Source organism: Eurosta solidaginis, chromosome 3 (assembly GCF_040869045.1).
Source record: "Eurosta solidaginis isolate ZX-2024a chromosome 3, ASM4086904v1, whole genome shotgun sequence".
NCBI classification, from domain to species: domain Eukaryota; kingdom Metazoa; phylum Arthropoda; class Insecta; order Diptera; family Tephritidae; genus Eurosta; species Eurosta solidaginis.
This window is the reverse complement of record NC_090321.1, coordinates 77,792,225-77,808,459: the sequence shown is the minus strand read 5'-3', so window position 1 is coordinate 77,808,459 and position 16,235 is coordinate 77,792,225. Positions and strand designations below refer to the sequence as shown.

General features: G+C 37.1%; 1 protein-coding gene across 9 annotated transcripts in view; it reads right to left on the bottom strand.

The window, feature by feature from the left end:
• Tmtc3 (Transmembrane O-mannosyltransferase targeting cadherins 3) overlaps positions 1-15,604 on the bottom strand; it is a 150,371-nt gene extending 134,767 nt beyond the window's left edge. For 5 of the 9 annotated variants that reach the window (XR_010950771.1, XR_010950770.1, XR_010950769.1 and 2 more), the window contains exons 1-3: positions 15,271-15,604; positions 8,654-8,975; positions 6,881-8,585 (exon numbers count right to left, since the gene is read on the bottom strand). Coding sequence is in view for 5 of the 9 variants with exons in the window: in XM_067772473.1 (XP_067628574.1) it covers positions 6,881-8,150 (1,270 nt within the window). In the remaining 4 variants the exon portion in view is untranslated. Of the gene's footprint in view, positions 1-6,880; positions 8,586-8,653; positions 8,976-11,252; positions 11,651-15,270 lie in introns of those variants that run through there. The other 4 variants (XM_067772476.1, XM_067772475.1, XM_067772477.1 and 1 more) reach the window with 4 other exon arrangements.
• Positions 15,605-16,235: the final 631 nt, after the last annotated feature.

Genomic DNA, 16,235 nt, shown 5'->3' with positions numbered 1-16,235 from the left:
AAGTGCACTTGTATTTCGTTTTGTTTCGTTCTTTCGCTTTTGCTGGGTTAGCGCAGCGTAGTTCGATTGTTTAGGTTGCCACAGAGGTCCCCCCAGACTTTACGTCCTGAAACGGACGGGAAGTCTTATTTTGCGACCGCGGCTATTAGTAGGCGTTTCATTTGTGGTGATCGTCGATGAGGTGGTCGCTTGGGTTGAATTCTGAGCGATTGGAATCGTTTGAGATGGGATGTCTGATTTATCTGATGATGGTGTTGCTGCAGCTCCTTGGGTTGAGCTTTGTGGTGTTATGACTGTCGGCGATTGCGTATGTTGTTGTTGTACTTCCATAAATGCGGGTTTTAATCTATCTATAGATATATTTACTCGATTGTGATTTATTTCGACGTTAAAATACTTTGGGTGTTTAGAAACTACGAGATACGGGCCATCGTACGGCGGTTGAAATGCTGGTCTGGTTTTGTCGTTGCGCACGAATACATGAGTTGCGTCGGCTAATTTGCTGAATACAAAAGCTTTCGTAGCGTCGTGATTTGCCGTTTGACTTGGGCGTACCTTCTGCATTATATCTGTGAGTTGTCTAGCGAAATCTGATTGCGGTATGTGGTTGTCGCTGTCATTGAAAAACTGACCTGGTAACCGTAGATTAGTGCCGTAAACGATCGGACGTGTTTGCTAACCTTAGATCGTTGGCAGCTGAGGGATCGTTGAACTATGTTCGCTATTTCCTTTCCCATGTTCGGCCAGACGAAGCGTGCCTTGATGAGCTTGGTGGTTGCTCGAACACCACCGTGCGATATACCATGCATCTTGTCGACGATATTCCTACGGAATGATTTTGGTATGAATGGACGTACCTCTGCCGTGGAGACATCGCAGCAGATTTTATATTTCGTGCCTGGTAAGCGTATCCATTTCAATTGGAGGGAAGTATTACCTTCTATTAGCGTTTTTAATTCCGGACATTTCTTTTGTTGTTCGGCGATATGATTAAAGTCGATTGTTATTGGCTCGATTGCTTCTATACGCGACAGTGCGTCGGCGGTTGTATTTTCAATGCCAGAAACGTGAACGATGGTCGTGGTAAATTGCCCTATAAAATCTAGTTGTCGCAGCTGCCGTGGGGACGCCTTTTCCGGCTTTTGCTTAAATGCGTAAACGAGTGGTTTATGATCGGTTCGTATCTCGAAAGGTCTCCCCTCTAAAAAGCAACGAAAGTGCTTTATGGCCATATATATTGCGAGCAACTCCCTGTCGTAGGTGCTATACCTCCGTTGGGTATCGGCCAACTTTTTGCTATAAAATGCCAGTGGCTGGAGATTATTGTTAACGATTTGGTGGAGTGCAGCACCAATAGCAGTATCGCTGGCGTCTGTGCACAGCGATATTTTAGCGTTTGTCGCTGGGTGAACGAGGAGGGTTGCGTTTGCCAATTGCTTCTTGCACTCATTAAAATGGTTCGTGGTTTCGTCATTGAATTTAATAGGAGTGTTATCGTTTTTTCGGTTCCCCGGAATTAAAGTGATTAAAGGTATTTGATGACGTACTGCATTGGGAACGAAACGGCGGTAAAAGTTGATCATCGCCAAGAATCGCCGTAGTTCTTTGGCAACTTTGGGGAGTGGAAAATTTGTGATGGCTTGCACTTTTTCAGGCAATGGTTTAATGCCTTCCGCTGTGACAACGTGCCCGAGAAAATCTATCTGATTTTGCATGAATTTGCATTTTTTGAGGTTAATAGTCAAGTGAAATTGCCGTAAACGTTCAAAAACTTGTCGCAATTGGATTTTATGTTCGTCGACGCTTTCTGAAGCGATGCACACGTCATCGATGTAAACAAAAACAAATTCCAGTCCTCGAAAAACAGCATGCATGAACCGTTGGAATGTTTGTGCAGCATTGCACAGACCAAATGTCATGTGCGTAAACTCAAATAGCCCGAATGGCGTGGTTATTGCCGTTTTCGGGATGTCGCTGGGCTCGATTGGAATTTGGTGATAAGCGCGGTTTAGGTCAATTTTGCTGAAAACCCGTTTTTGGTATAGGAAGTGTGTGAAGTCTTGTATATGTGGCAGTGGATAACGATCCGGTACTGTTTGGGCGTTGAGGGCGCGATAGTCGCCACATGGTCGCCACTCGCCACTTGCCTTCTTTACCATGTGTAGTGGGGAAGCGTACGAACTTTTAGACGGGCGACAAATTCCAAGTCCGGTTAAGTATTCAAACTCGTCTTTTGCCGCTTTGAGTTTGTCTGGGGCGAGTCGTCTAGGTCGGGCAAAAACAGGTGGACCCTTTGTTTCGATGCAGTCGTTGATTGTTGGCTGTTCGAGGCTACATACGCGCGGTGGGTTCGTTTGTAATGCCTTGTCGATAAGTATGGAGCTCGCGATGTCTACTATGAGGTTGAAATGACGAAGGAAATCGACGCCGATAATAGCGTACCTCGTTTCTGCGATGACGAAGTCCCACGTAAATGTTCGTGTGAGACCTAAGTCGAGTGTTCGTTGTGTTACACCATATGTTTTGATGGGTGTGCCATTAGCTGCGAAGAGTGGGCTGCCTTTAAAATTTGACAAACGGCATGCCCGGGTTGGGGGAATCACAGAAACCTCTGCTCCGGTGTCGATTAGGAACAGTTGCTTCGATTTCCTATCGGGTATAAAAAAACGTATAGATTTAATGAATTCTGAAAACTTTACCTCTAATTCGCATTGGGACCGATTGTTTGATGATTTTATTTTGCCGCAACCGTCGAAAATGCCCGTTGCGGCCGTGTTCAGTTTTTTGTTGCCTTTGTAGCTTTCGATGAAAAATCGCAAGGACTGCGACACTTACGAGCTTGCGTTCCGTATTAGCGATGATACCAACAAGTCGGAGATTGTTCCACCTTTGCCGTGCCGTACGGTGTATTAGTGCGTTTAGCTGTGCTTCGTGAACGTTCACGTGGTCGACTGCGACTGTTGAGTGTTAACTGATTTAGCTTGCTGTTGATGCTGTCAAGTATGGCTTCTTGCTTTTCCGCTCGTCTTTCTAGCTCGGACACACGATTGGATGATGTTTCGACAGCGTTGATGGCGCATCCCCTAGCTGGTGGTGATGCGTTCGAGTCTCGGCTTAGTGCATCTAGTACTGAGTCTGCGATGATTGCGAGTTGATGCAATGGCGTGCTGGGTTGTGCCTTTAGCATGCCGGCGATAACGGCGCGTGCTGATTCAGGTAGCTGTTTGAGCCAGTATTGCTGGATAACTGACTCGTCTTTAGTGGCATTCGTTCGTTGCATTTGGCTCAGCAAATGGCTTGGTTTACTGTCGCCAAGTTGTATGCCGGTTAACTTATCGAGTCGGGCCATAGCAGAATCGCTGAATTTCTCGATTATGGCTTTTTTAAGCGTAGCATAAGGGGCTGTTGTGGGTGGGCAGCGCACTAAATCAAAAACTTGGTCTAAAATGAAGTCGTCCGCATGTGCTATAATAGCTGTATACTTATCCTTTTCCTTACGTACGCCAAAACCATGGAGTTCAAACCACGCATCGATTTTAATAAACCATGACTCTATGTTGTATTTGGAATTAAGCTTGGGAAACGGTAACTTCCCGAATACCGCATTTATTTGCGGTCTATCGGCGTTTTCGTCGTTAGCACCGCCGTTGGCGCCGGCGTTGCTGCCGCCTCCTGCAGCCGCTGCGGCTTTTGCTGCTTCGTCATCGCTCATTTTGCCAGAGGTCGAAAGTGTCGTTGAGAACCGTTATGATTTATGCCGTTATGGTCACGTTGTAATGCCTACGCCTTTGCTGTGGGTCCAAATGCCGGTTCGCCCACCGTACAATCTCACTTGAATCGTCGTTTGCTTTAAGATTCACTATCACCGCGTTTTTATTTCGGTGTCACCACTTTATGGGGATAATGAATCTATGAGTTTAAGGCTTTTAGGTGTTTACTTTAATTCATTTTGTAAATGCTTACTACACTAAGACAATTTTAATTCATTTGCATGTTATTTACTAAAAGTAAGGAAATCTAGTTATTTAATAAAGGTATAATTTTAATGTGAATATTTGGTGTCGATTTTAAATGCGCGTGCCGGCGTTTCGATGACGAGATGATATAATGATATTGATTGAAAACTTTTTCTTCTTTTTGCCAAGTGCACTTGTATTTCGTTTTGTTTCGTTCTTTCGCTTTTGCTGGGTTAGCGCAGCGTAGTTCGATTGTTTAGGTTGCCACACTTATATATTATCACTTTTATTACTTTATGGAATAATATATACATTTTTTAAGTTTTAAGTTTTAAAAAATTATACTCATTATTATGTAACCATTGTTGCACTATAAAAGATCATACAAGATCTTATTGTGCTAATATTGTCAATAAATAAATGAAATGAAATGAAATAATGGATCAGTTTTATTTAAACATGCCTATTAGTGAAGTACGCCATAATTGTGAAGTACTACTGTTATATTAAAGTTGTAAATAAATACCATTTTCCCATACTGAATATTGGAGTTATTTATTCGACAGTACAGCGATTCGAACGTTAACAGAAAGTGCATAATAATCAGGAATTTCCCAAAATTCATTACAATATGGTCAGCATAATTAATTAAATTGCAAGTTTTCTCCTAACATTGACAGGAGTATAAACAGCAGACATTCGTAAGTTTCTTAAGATATTCCCACTGAATTCACATGATCATCACAGGTCAGCGTTGTGTTAATAACAAAACCAAGACCCGTTGCGTGTGTTACGATTCGTATCGAAATCAAGTTTTCACTCAAACATTAAATTAAAATAGCTCTAGGGTCGGCTATACATTAAGGGACCAATTGGTTCCAAATTTTCGCCCCCCGCGCTTTTTTTTTTTTTTTTTTTTAATTATTTTTTTTTCATAAAAATTAGAAAATTTGTAATTAAAAAATGCGATTTTTTAAAATAAATTACGTTTACTTCATAAAAAAAATAGAAAATCTGGAATAAAATTAATTAAAAATAGATTTAGTCGTTTTTTATTAATACATATTTTGAAGTCTGGTAGCACCATTTTTGCTCAATTCACTGTGTTTTCTTGCATTTTTTGGTAACTTTAATATTAAATTGTAATCAAACTATAAAACTCCGGCGGGTGGGGGTGGTGTTTTTAGAAAGGGGGAGTCGATCCCCCATCTCCTCCCCTTGTCCCATAATGTATAGTCTACCCTAGCTCAAAAATCGTGATTCCGAATAACGACATTTGTGAACTAGAGACTTCACATACTAGTTGGATTTATAATACATGTGTATTTATTTAAGCCGTAGCGATTTTTATTACAAAAATTTGTGTTATAATGTCATTGTAATTATAAATTGTTACCATATATTTTTCTATTTCGATAATTTTTATCTAAGTTGTTACATATCTGTGAGGACTATGTCCGGTAGATAATAATGATAATAATAATAATAAATAAATAAATAATTTATCATATTATGTGTTAACAGTTTGGCAATCTCATATTTATAAATTTTGTGAAGGATAAATTCCGATACGAATCGTAACACACATCACGGACACAAGATTAGTACTTTTGAAAATTTTTTGAATTAGGGTGGAGGGAGTACTTGAACTGTGCTTAGCCCCTCAGCTTCTTACTTATATTGCACACGCACTCATATCCTACACGGGCCCATATTTTGCAAAGTGAGCAGTGAAAGTTGCATTAAATTCTATATATTACAGCTTTGTTATATGTATAGAATTGCACTTTACTTTTCATATGTCTTCGTGGATGCGCGCCTCGTGTCGGTTGGGCGGTCTTTGGAGGGTATTAATCCGTTGGGTTTATTATTATTATTACTGAAACTCCAGTATGTGTAAAAAGCGTAGTATATACATAATCTACATTTGAAATTAACGCACTCAGTGAAAGCACGCAGATCAAATATACAACTTATATTTTCGGTATGAAAAAATTTTACGAAACTTCCGCGCACAAACAGTTGTTGATATTTGAGTAAAAAATTTAGTTTTCCATATTCTTTTCAAAATTATAAATTTGCTATTCAAATTTAACTTAAAGATATTAAAATACAAATTTAAATCTTATTATTTTTAGTAGACAAGATCAAATACCTAGGAGTCTGGATCGACAAAAACCTTAGATTTGGAGAACACATAAATTATTTAGAAAACAAAATTGCAAAAAAAATTGGTTTTATGTACAGAACTTGTAAATATATTAGTCAACGACACAAATTATTAGTGTATCGATCAATTATTGAACCGCACTTTATCTATTGTCCAACAATCCTGCTATTAGCAAATGACACACAAATAAAAAAAATGCAGATACAACAAAACAAGGCAATGCGATTAATTTTAAAATGTTCGCTTAGAACACCAAAAACTACAATGCTAAATATGTTAAACTGGCTCAGTGTAAAACAGTCGATATATTATTTCACATTGAAATTTATACATCATATGAAATTAGGAATAACACCGAATTATCTGAACGGGAGAATACATTTTAATCATGAAATACATAACTATGGAACTAGAAGCAGCGGAAATATAAGACTGCCTAGAGTAAGAACGGAGTTCGCGAAGAAGACTTTAGAATATATAGGTTATAAAATGTACAATGAATTACCAAATGCGATAAAAGACTGTGAAAATATTAATAAGTTTAAAGCAAAATTATTTTTATACTGTAAGTCATTAAGCATGTAATGTATACAATTTATTTATTTATATATATATTTTTTTTTTTTTTACCTTGAACTAGGTCTTAAAGACCGTAAATAAATAAATTATTATTATTATTATAGTTATGTGTAAAGATTTAGCACAATTCCAACTTACTACTATATTGAATTTAAATTAATTATATGCAACTCACCCATTGTCCAATCACAGCACAAATCACATGGAAAAATCATCAACCACAAATTCAAGAAAATGAGATAACTAAAAGTCAGCTGTCTCACTGGTGTTGGCGCCGCCGATGCTGGGTTATCGAATCGCGTAAATACGGGCAATTGTGAGCCCATGACATAAACGCGTCCAACCAATAGAGCAATTGTTATACACATAAGAAAACACAAACGGCGTAGCAACGTACCATTTGTGAAACCAATAACATTTAACCGACTATACGCACCGGTTGTCGGTGAAGTACTGGGCATTGGCGGTGCAGCGTTTTTTGACACATGCTGCGGTGTTATAATGCGCGTTCTATCTTCAAATAAATGTTGTACATAAAACCAAATTTCATGTAAGCGCAGCCGCTGTATAACGAACAATTCGTATGCAGCACAAATACCCGCTATAGTAATGCCTTGCTCCTTGGATAGCATGGAAGCTAGTAGGCAACTGCCAAAGCTGCAACATAACACAGACCAACTGGTGCGTTGATGACTTTTGTAAGGCTGCTGCTGTTGCCGACGATGAGCAGCCGACTCCTCTTTTGGGTCTGTAGCACTCGCATACGAAAGAAATGCGCCCAAATAAAATATAGAAGAGAGCAGCTCGGCACGTCCAACTACACCTGTAACAGCTTCTGTATGTATGGGATGCACCGCAAACAATAGCGCCGCCAAGAAGCTACAAGTGTTTATACGCAAGATATTGCTGTAACCAGCAACACCATTCACTCCTCCAGAACCGACACAATGCAGAAGTAATACTTTGCATACACGACGCCATAACAGACAAACTACAATATGTAATAAAATGTTAACAATATGATAACCATATGGCTGTAACTCATGCAGCCAATAATTAAAACGAAAAGTGAGTACAGTGAGCGGACGATATGATTTATGCGATTGTTCCTTGCGCATTGGTGTACCCCAGAAATCGTTGAGAAAAATGTTACGTAGCGGTGTATACGACCGTAAGTCCCTGTTATCGCGTATAGCGCTAATATCATCAAATACCAATTCACATTGTGCACTATTCCAATAAGAAATTACACAGACAAATACAATGGCAAGGAATTGCACAAAGTTTTTGCTGCTGCTGTTATAACTTCTCGTGTAGTGGTAGGTTACGCTATTAGCTTTCGTTTGTATACTGGAGATTGAGTTGTAATTCGTGCCGTTGCTCTGTAATTTTCCGACACTATTGCTGATGCTACCATTAACGTGTATTGCTGCGTATGTTGACATTATTTTTATGTTTTCTGCTTTGTGCTTTGCAGTTATCGGGTTTCTTTGTCTGTTTGTTTAACGGTATTATTTTATATCTGCAATTTTCTATCAGCTGTTTCTCACCCTCAAAGGCTCTGCACAAAAGTTTTACTTGATCATGTTCTTTTAAATGTATTTAAACTACATGCACAATAACTTTGTAGCTATGGATATCAACGTTGAGCTTTTTTTCTACATCTACATTTACTGTATTTTCAATTTTCTCCAAGCATGTTTATAGAACACTAGACCCCCATTTCATTGGACGTATACTTGCTTTTTGAAATAAACTTTGCTTGTCTCGTGACGTTTCCTGACCTTTTCGCTTTCTTATTTATGTCTCGTTTCGAACATTTATTGGATCACTAAAATCAGCGGTGTGTGCAGCATGTTTAGTTATCCTTAAGGCGTTGTCTGAAAATAAAACAAATACTTTATAAATGTTTCAAAGATATAAAAAATTATTATGTATTTGTTGGTACCTTTAATTTCAGCTAAATAAATTTTTGAGTGAGTCTGGGAGATGTTGTCTTCGTGTATAGATTTTAGTTTGTAAAGAAATCAACAAAATGATTTTTTGTTTTTCAGTTTTAAACAGCCGTTGTTGCAAAGCAAAATGTTTAATTATGATTAGGTGAGGAGATTTGGGTTTTTTTTCTTTTCAAGTTACTAAAGAATTTTTGCTAGTATTCGGCGAATCCGCTACAAGTACAAATGCATTTATTTTGTTGGAAAACCGTTTGTAACGTATTTGAGGATATTGAAAAACGTCTGATAAAACCGTTTTTTAGAAACCTGAGAATCCTGAAAGAAAGGAGAGAATTGCGTTAATATTGATGTACATTGTACGTTAATAGCAATACCGCAACTATAAGGAGTAATTCACTAGACAACTGTTATGCCTTTGCCCGGCCCTTTAAAGCACAATGACCGAGTGGTAATTAAATTCGGCGATTTAGGAAAAATTTATAATTATAACTCGAACAGATAGCTCGCTAATCAATCAAGATAAACCAAGAACGACCATGTGGTGTTTAAAATACATATCTCGATGATTTACGCGGCTTTACTTGACAAATTATCATCATCTTGACAAATTCTCATCAATAATCTCTACGGGAGTACAAGGAAACTAGCAGCTTCAACAGGGTTGGACCAAAGTGATATGGGTGTTTAGGCGTTGGTTCCACATTGGAATGGAAAATATGGGTGGAGTCATATGGGAAAACGTTACATGAGATACATATCTATATTGGGTATGTTGGGGTTGATTCTGGATAAGTAAGAGTTCAACCTGTTCCAGTATCTAGATCGAAGTTTTGCCAGAGTGCCGCGCGTACCCTTGGAGATATTGCTTTCCTCAACTGTGAGTTTCGGATACTTGGCATTTAGAACGGGGTTTCCAGGGCAGTTATCGGCATAAACCTACTCATTATGGATGAGACTGAAGCCCTGTTCTATGTTCATCAGGATCAAACGGCTGAGTGCTTAATAATGCAATAGGTGACTCCATAAATATCTAAGCCTCTTCAAACAGATGTCTGTCGGGATGACCACGCTTCTGGATATTCAACAGAAACTGTTTGTTCATTATTTCGTTTCCCTCTTTTGTGGGGAGTATTCGCGCCCACGGAAGCGCATTTTTACCCCCACCATTTTTAACGTTTTTGTTGTTCGTGTTGTTGTTGTAGGGATAAGGTTGCTCCCCGAAGCTTTTGGGGAGTGTTATTGATGTGATGGTGTTTTGCCGGATACAGATCCGGTACGCTCAGGTACCACAGCACCATTAAGGTGCTAGCCCGACCATCTCGGGAATGATTTATGTGGCCAAATTAAATCTTCAGGCCATTTCCTCCCTCCCACCCCCAAGTTCCAGAGCCTCGTCTATTAGTGAAACAGGATTCGCCGCGGATAGGTGAGGTTGACAATTGAGTTTGGAGAAGCTATATATTGCGCTGGAAACCTGAAGGGTTGCGCTACATAGCCCCTTGAATCTGGTATTTTAGTCGCCTCTTACGACAGGCATACCTGCCACGGGTATATTCTGACCCCTAACCCCCTGGCGTCCATTTTTAACGTCGATACACCTTATTTGTTCTCCAAAAGATGTTTGTAATTATAACTAAACAATGACGTGAAGAAAAGCAGATTTACAGTGAGAAATGATATGACTTCCCCTTATGCCTGGTTTTTCGGTGCGAGTTTAAACTCTAGTTAAAGTTGACTAGAGTTTAACCTTGCCACTTAGTTCGATAACATACAATTTTGCTGTTCATTTGTTCATTTGTGCTATGGTTGTTATTATGGTCGCAAACGCTTGCTGGAGGCTAATTTTGTATAAAGAAATTCGTCAGCCCTGGTCACTATAGTCAACTACATCGCTTTGAGACCTCAATATTTCTTTTTACGAATACGAGTTGAAATCAAAATAGCCCCGATATCGAAAAATTCTTTATTTAGCTCAATCTTTTAAGTTGAATGCCTGAACATGGCCGAGGCCAAAAACACAGCAGAAATTCGGTCAATCTCTATTTTGTTACATAAATAATAAAAACGAGCCCCACCCAACCCAACCCAAATCAGCTGTTCTGTCAATAAATTCAAACTTACAGCTTGCGCTGCCAACTAGCGTATGGTAGCAAATGCCGGTAATGCAGTGCAAATATTCACAATAGCGCCATAATACAAATAGAATTATTTGTGTGCTCACAATCGTTACAATTTTAATAAAATATAGCTAAACAAGAGCACTACGACCAAAATTGCCCAGAGCTAATAGCCCGAATCTCCATCATTACAACCAAAACTTTATTTATAGATTTGGAATCCAAATAAGAGCGAAAAAGGGACCCGTACATAAAAACAGCAATTAAAAATAATATATATGATATTTTACAACTGTTATTATATATATGTATGTATATTTTTTACAAATTCTGAAGGAATGTAAAAATTTTTGCAGACATATTATTGCATTAGCCTATATTATCACAATTATATCATCAAATCATGTCCACTAGTTAAAAAAGCAGCAAAAATGAAAAATAAAATACTCAATTTTCTATATTTATATGCCATTACTTAGATTATATATAGGCAGCATTCATTACTTGCCGATTTTGCATAATTTGATTTTTTTCACAATTGTTTTGCAGACATTTATTAGAAACCGTTTTAAGACTTTTCGTACACAACAAAGTAACTTTACATTTACTGTCCCCAATTCCGACTGCCTGACGCCTTTATGCATACAACTTGAGACGGCTCAGGGTGGCTGGCTCTTTGTAAATGATTCATCTATGTATACATACATACACATACAATGTACATATATACAACCCCTCTATCACCTATTACTGCCACCGAAGAACATGCAACAACGACATATTGTGCCAGTAACAACGGCAAGAGCAAAGCATTTTCAACATGTTCGTTTATACTAAATTTAGAAACACACATAAAACTAAAATTCAAAGTGTATAGTACTTTTTGTCTGAATTGCATGCAGTATTGCCCAGGATTGCATTTAAACGCGACCAACGTTCATTGCCCTTTGATGCAGGGTGTCTACCATGACATCTGCACAAAGTCAAAAATTGCAATAAAAAATGCCATCATAAAACGAACAGGCGGGGAGTAGGCAAACTTCCATTGTTTTTTTTTTTTTTTTATTATGGTAGTGTAGCAGTAATTGTATAGAGTATATGAACAAAATTCCTGCCTACCAACTACATAATCGCTATTGCTACTCACGAGTAACAGCTGGTGCTCTACAATGTTGCACTCAATGTCATCGATTTTACACGGTACATCCCAAAAAAACAAATAACCAGCGAACACAAGAGAATCTAAAATTTTTGTTGAGTTTTGCAGAAAAAACATACAAAAAAGATGATCTCATAAATAACAACGTACAGTTTGTTTGGTAACTAATTTGGCGCGGACAGGGATTTACGAGTATGTATGGATGAAGGTCGGTTTGAAGCGAAGCCCTGTGAGTGAATACGAAATAATTTTACCTATTTAAGTCAGTCTTGCCCTTTTTCACTTTCGTAATTTTATGGAGGCTAACTTTCGTATAACTTGATCGTATTAGAAGTCACTAGCTAGACCCTTCATACTAATTATATCCAGTAATGAAACTGTAATTTTTCATAGAATAAAAGCTTAAATTTGTTTCCCTCGAACTAAATTTGAAGTTGTTTCAAATTTGTCGGTATTGGGCAGGACTTAAAGTGTTGGTTTTGAATACAAAGTTTATTTTTAATTTTATATAGTAAACTGTGAAAAATAATTTAAGAAGTCCTTTTCCTTAAAATTAAAGGATAATTATTTCATTTTGCAGTTGGCCTAAGTCGCCGTTCGGAGAACAAATTTAATTTAAGAAGTCCTTTTCCTTAAAATTAAAGGATAATTATTTCATTTTGCAGTTGGCCTAAGTCGCCGTTCGGAGAACAAATTTTCTATTAAAGGAACTGTAGGAAACATATTTACAACGTATCAACAAAAATAGTTTGCCAAAAGCGCAGTATGTGTGAAACCTTTTCTGAGCCAAAAACTCAAATAATTTTTAAGCAACCTAAAATTTTCATTTTCTCTTTTAAAAAAGTTATAGCGTACGTGTTACCATGTGATCTCTGAACCTGATTTTTTTATGATATTGCAAATTTAGTTTACGTATACTTACTTGCCTACTTGGGATCGATCATATGAGAAGTGTGATACAAATATGAAAAGTCATAACATATGTTAAAAACCAGAATTTACCTGCTTTATTTATCCATACCATAATCAAAGCTGTTAAGCAGATAAGATAATCAGTATGGTTAGCCACAATGAAGTGCCCTTGAAGAAAAAAATGGGAAAAAGAGAAATGAGTTTTGCAGCACAATTACTGCAGTATATCCCAGGTATATAAAATGTAATCATTGCCCTACATATCGCACACTAACTACAAAAGGGTCACAAGTTGAAAAATGTAAATGTTCAGGCGAAGAAAAACGGTTTATGTGAAAACGTCTGTAATGTTATACTGAAATCCAGTTTTACAAAGGAGATCTTCATTATAAAATGAATTGACGAAATTTTGTTGCATTATTTGTTTACGGACAAAATATATAGCAATTTTGAATTAGGACTATTTCTAAGAAAACTTACTACTCCCAATATTTCACAATAATACAAGCAAATTTACTCACTCTTTACGTATAAAAAAACACAATTTTAATTAATACACAACAAAGTTACAACTTTTTTGCAACAAGAGTCAGAATTTAAAATAATACGCTTTATGCGTAAAAAACACTGTTCTTAAGCTGGAGACATTGGTGCTTTATCGGTAACCGTATCGGTAACCTTATAACAGCTGATTCGACCAACCTTATGAGAAACAATGCAATCGATTATTGGTGCCGCTAAGGTCGTAACCGTCTCATAGCCAACCAATTGGGTTTTGGTTTACCGTGGTTTAACGTTTGTAGTTAGTGTGCGATGTTTATTGGCAAAAACACTTTGAAGGTTTTGTGGTAAATGCTGCATTAGTTAGGTTGCCGGGATATGGATCTGGGTTGGCCTCGTGAGTTTTTTACGTTGTTGGCTTATTCCAATCGTATCAGTTCGCTTTAACACAGAATAATTTGTTAGGCAAACTGGGAAATTTATATATATATATATAAATATATATATACAAATATGTATTGCCATACCATTGCCGAGTTGTCCCTTTTCTCTTTTTTCTACAGTTGAGTTGAGATTTTCATGGTGGCGAGCAACAATGTTGCGCGACCGAGTTTCCCAATTTTGGAGCGCAAATGTAGAGGCTTTATAAACCTACTTTCATTTATAAACAATTACATATACATATAAAAATTTTACAATACAGTTCGTACAACAACAACACCAACAACAATACAGTTCTTTTTTGCATGTATTTTAAATTCGGCACATGCTCAGTAATACGGTGGGCTATGCACTTTCACTCGCTACGAACACCACAATCTTCAAATGCAAAAAGGGGTGTTAATCCTGTGTATGCAGCTGCGTTGTTATGTGTGCATTCTCCCATACTTTGGGCACAATGCTGTATAGTTAAAGAGCACGTGTTTGAATTGCTTCGTAAAATGTATTTGAGTGATATATTTTACAGCCCCAATGGATTTTGTAAAGTTACTTTGACCGATATTACATCGGCTATCCCTTTCCGCTACCCTCCTTATACGTGTTCCCCTGAAATTGAGCCACGCGTTTCTTTCGAAATATGTACATGTACATATATATATCGTGTGAATTTTTTAGTATAGCGGATATAACATTAACTTATACGCACATTTTAACTTTGATATTAATTTCATTTAAAATGTATTGTTATTTTCTGTGGCTTGTACACAAACTTTTACTTAAAGCTAAACCAGGAGGAACTCGACCAGACAATTATCTATGTTGAGAAATGGTACTATTCGCTTCGGTAATAGTCTAGTTGAGGGGTCGACTGCTAATACGCTACCAAAAATATCGAGAGGTGTCAAACGACGCGCTTTACATCAGTATTAATAATCCGAAGCCGGGAAAGAAGAATTCTCGAGATTAATACGCGTCTTTTGACACCTCACTCGATATTTTTGGTAGCGTATTAGCAGTCGACCCCTCAACTAGACTATGTATTGCCTTCGCTTCTATTTACATATGTACCAAAAGGTCGGTTTTTTTATTGAATATATTCTTTATGAAAAATATGTATGTATATAATGTACATGGACATCAAATCCGACATAAAACCAGTTATTACAATCCTTGCAGGCAAGCACCACCATTTTGTAAATGTGCCCTTCCCACCACTTTTATAACACCCTTAACCGCGTGCTTTTAATAGCAGATACAATGAAACTTTGATTTTTTTCACTTTATGGTTTTGTCAATATCCACTATATTTTCCTCTTGTTTTTGCCTTTTTCTAAAGTTATGGCCCTTATAATCCAGTTTTGCAACAAAACACTACGTTCATTTTACATTCCCCAAAAACATTGCTTAACCCAAAAACCATGTTAAATCAGAAGCTAAATACTTTTCTAGTCTTTTTATATATGTAAAAAATTTTAATTACCTGTTTTAAATTCAATTAAACAGCTTTTGCTGAGTAATTTGATGAACTTTAAAATGAAAATAATCCTTTTATTTGTCCACAAAGACGAGCTTTCCATTTTTACTCAAATACTTCAACTTTTCGCTTGCACCTCTACTGCATTACGTTGCTCAAGTACTTTGCAGAAATTGCTTATATTTCCTTTCATGCCACTTCTACTAGCTGCAGTTGTAGCATGATCTCTTATTTGCACCATTATAGATACCCACAATTTATTTTTTTTATGGAATTGGTGCATATCCAGCAGTTTATTAAATAATTATAGACCGCTTTCTTTGGCGATATAAGAATTGTGTCATAGATGAATGGATTTGCAACTCTTTGTTTCGAGAGAGCGCTGTCAAAATACACTTTTTTTATAACATTTGTCAGTGATGCCAATCCAAACAAAAATGAATAGATCTGATTATGGGGATTTTTGACATACATTTCGGCGATTATAGTTTCAATCATTTAAAAAAATGATAGTCGTAAAATATTCATTTCTTTAAACTCATTTTACAATAATACTACTATTTGGAGTCAAATATAAACAAATCTAAGTAAAATTTACATTTTGATTAAAGTAACTAGTCAAATATTGTAACGCATTTAACTCACAGTGAAAACCATATATTCTTTTGAAGTTTCAGTAAATCCGACCTATGATATAATAGTTAACATCATTCAATGGTAGGGCCTATCCTACATGTCTGACGTTCCAGGTTCTGTGATCAAAATGGACTGGTTGCATCGGGACTTCATATTTACAAAACCTGTTTTAGCGATAACTTTTGATCGGGAAATAATATTTACCCTCCGCCTTCGAACTAATAATATTTACACTAAAACAAGTATTTTTATCCTTTTTCCCATAATTTTTGAACGCTATTCTACAGTTGTAGGTCAAACAAAAGTTTACCAAAATTTTTGGCACGTTTTTCGTT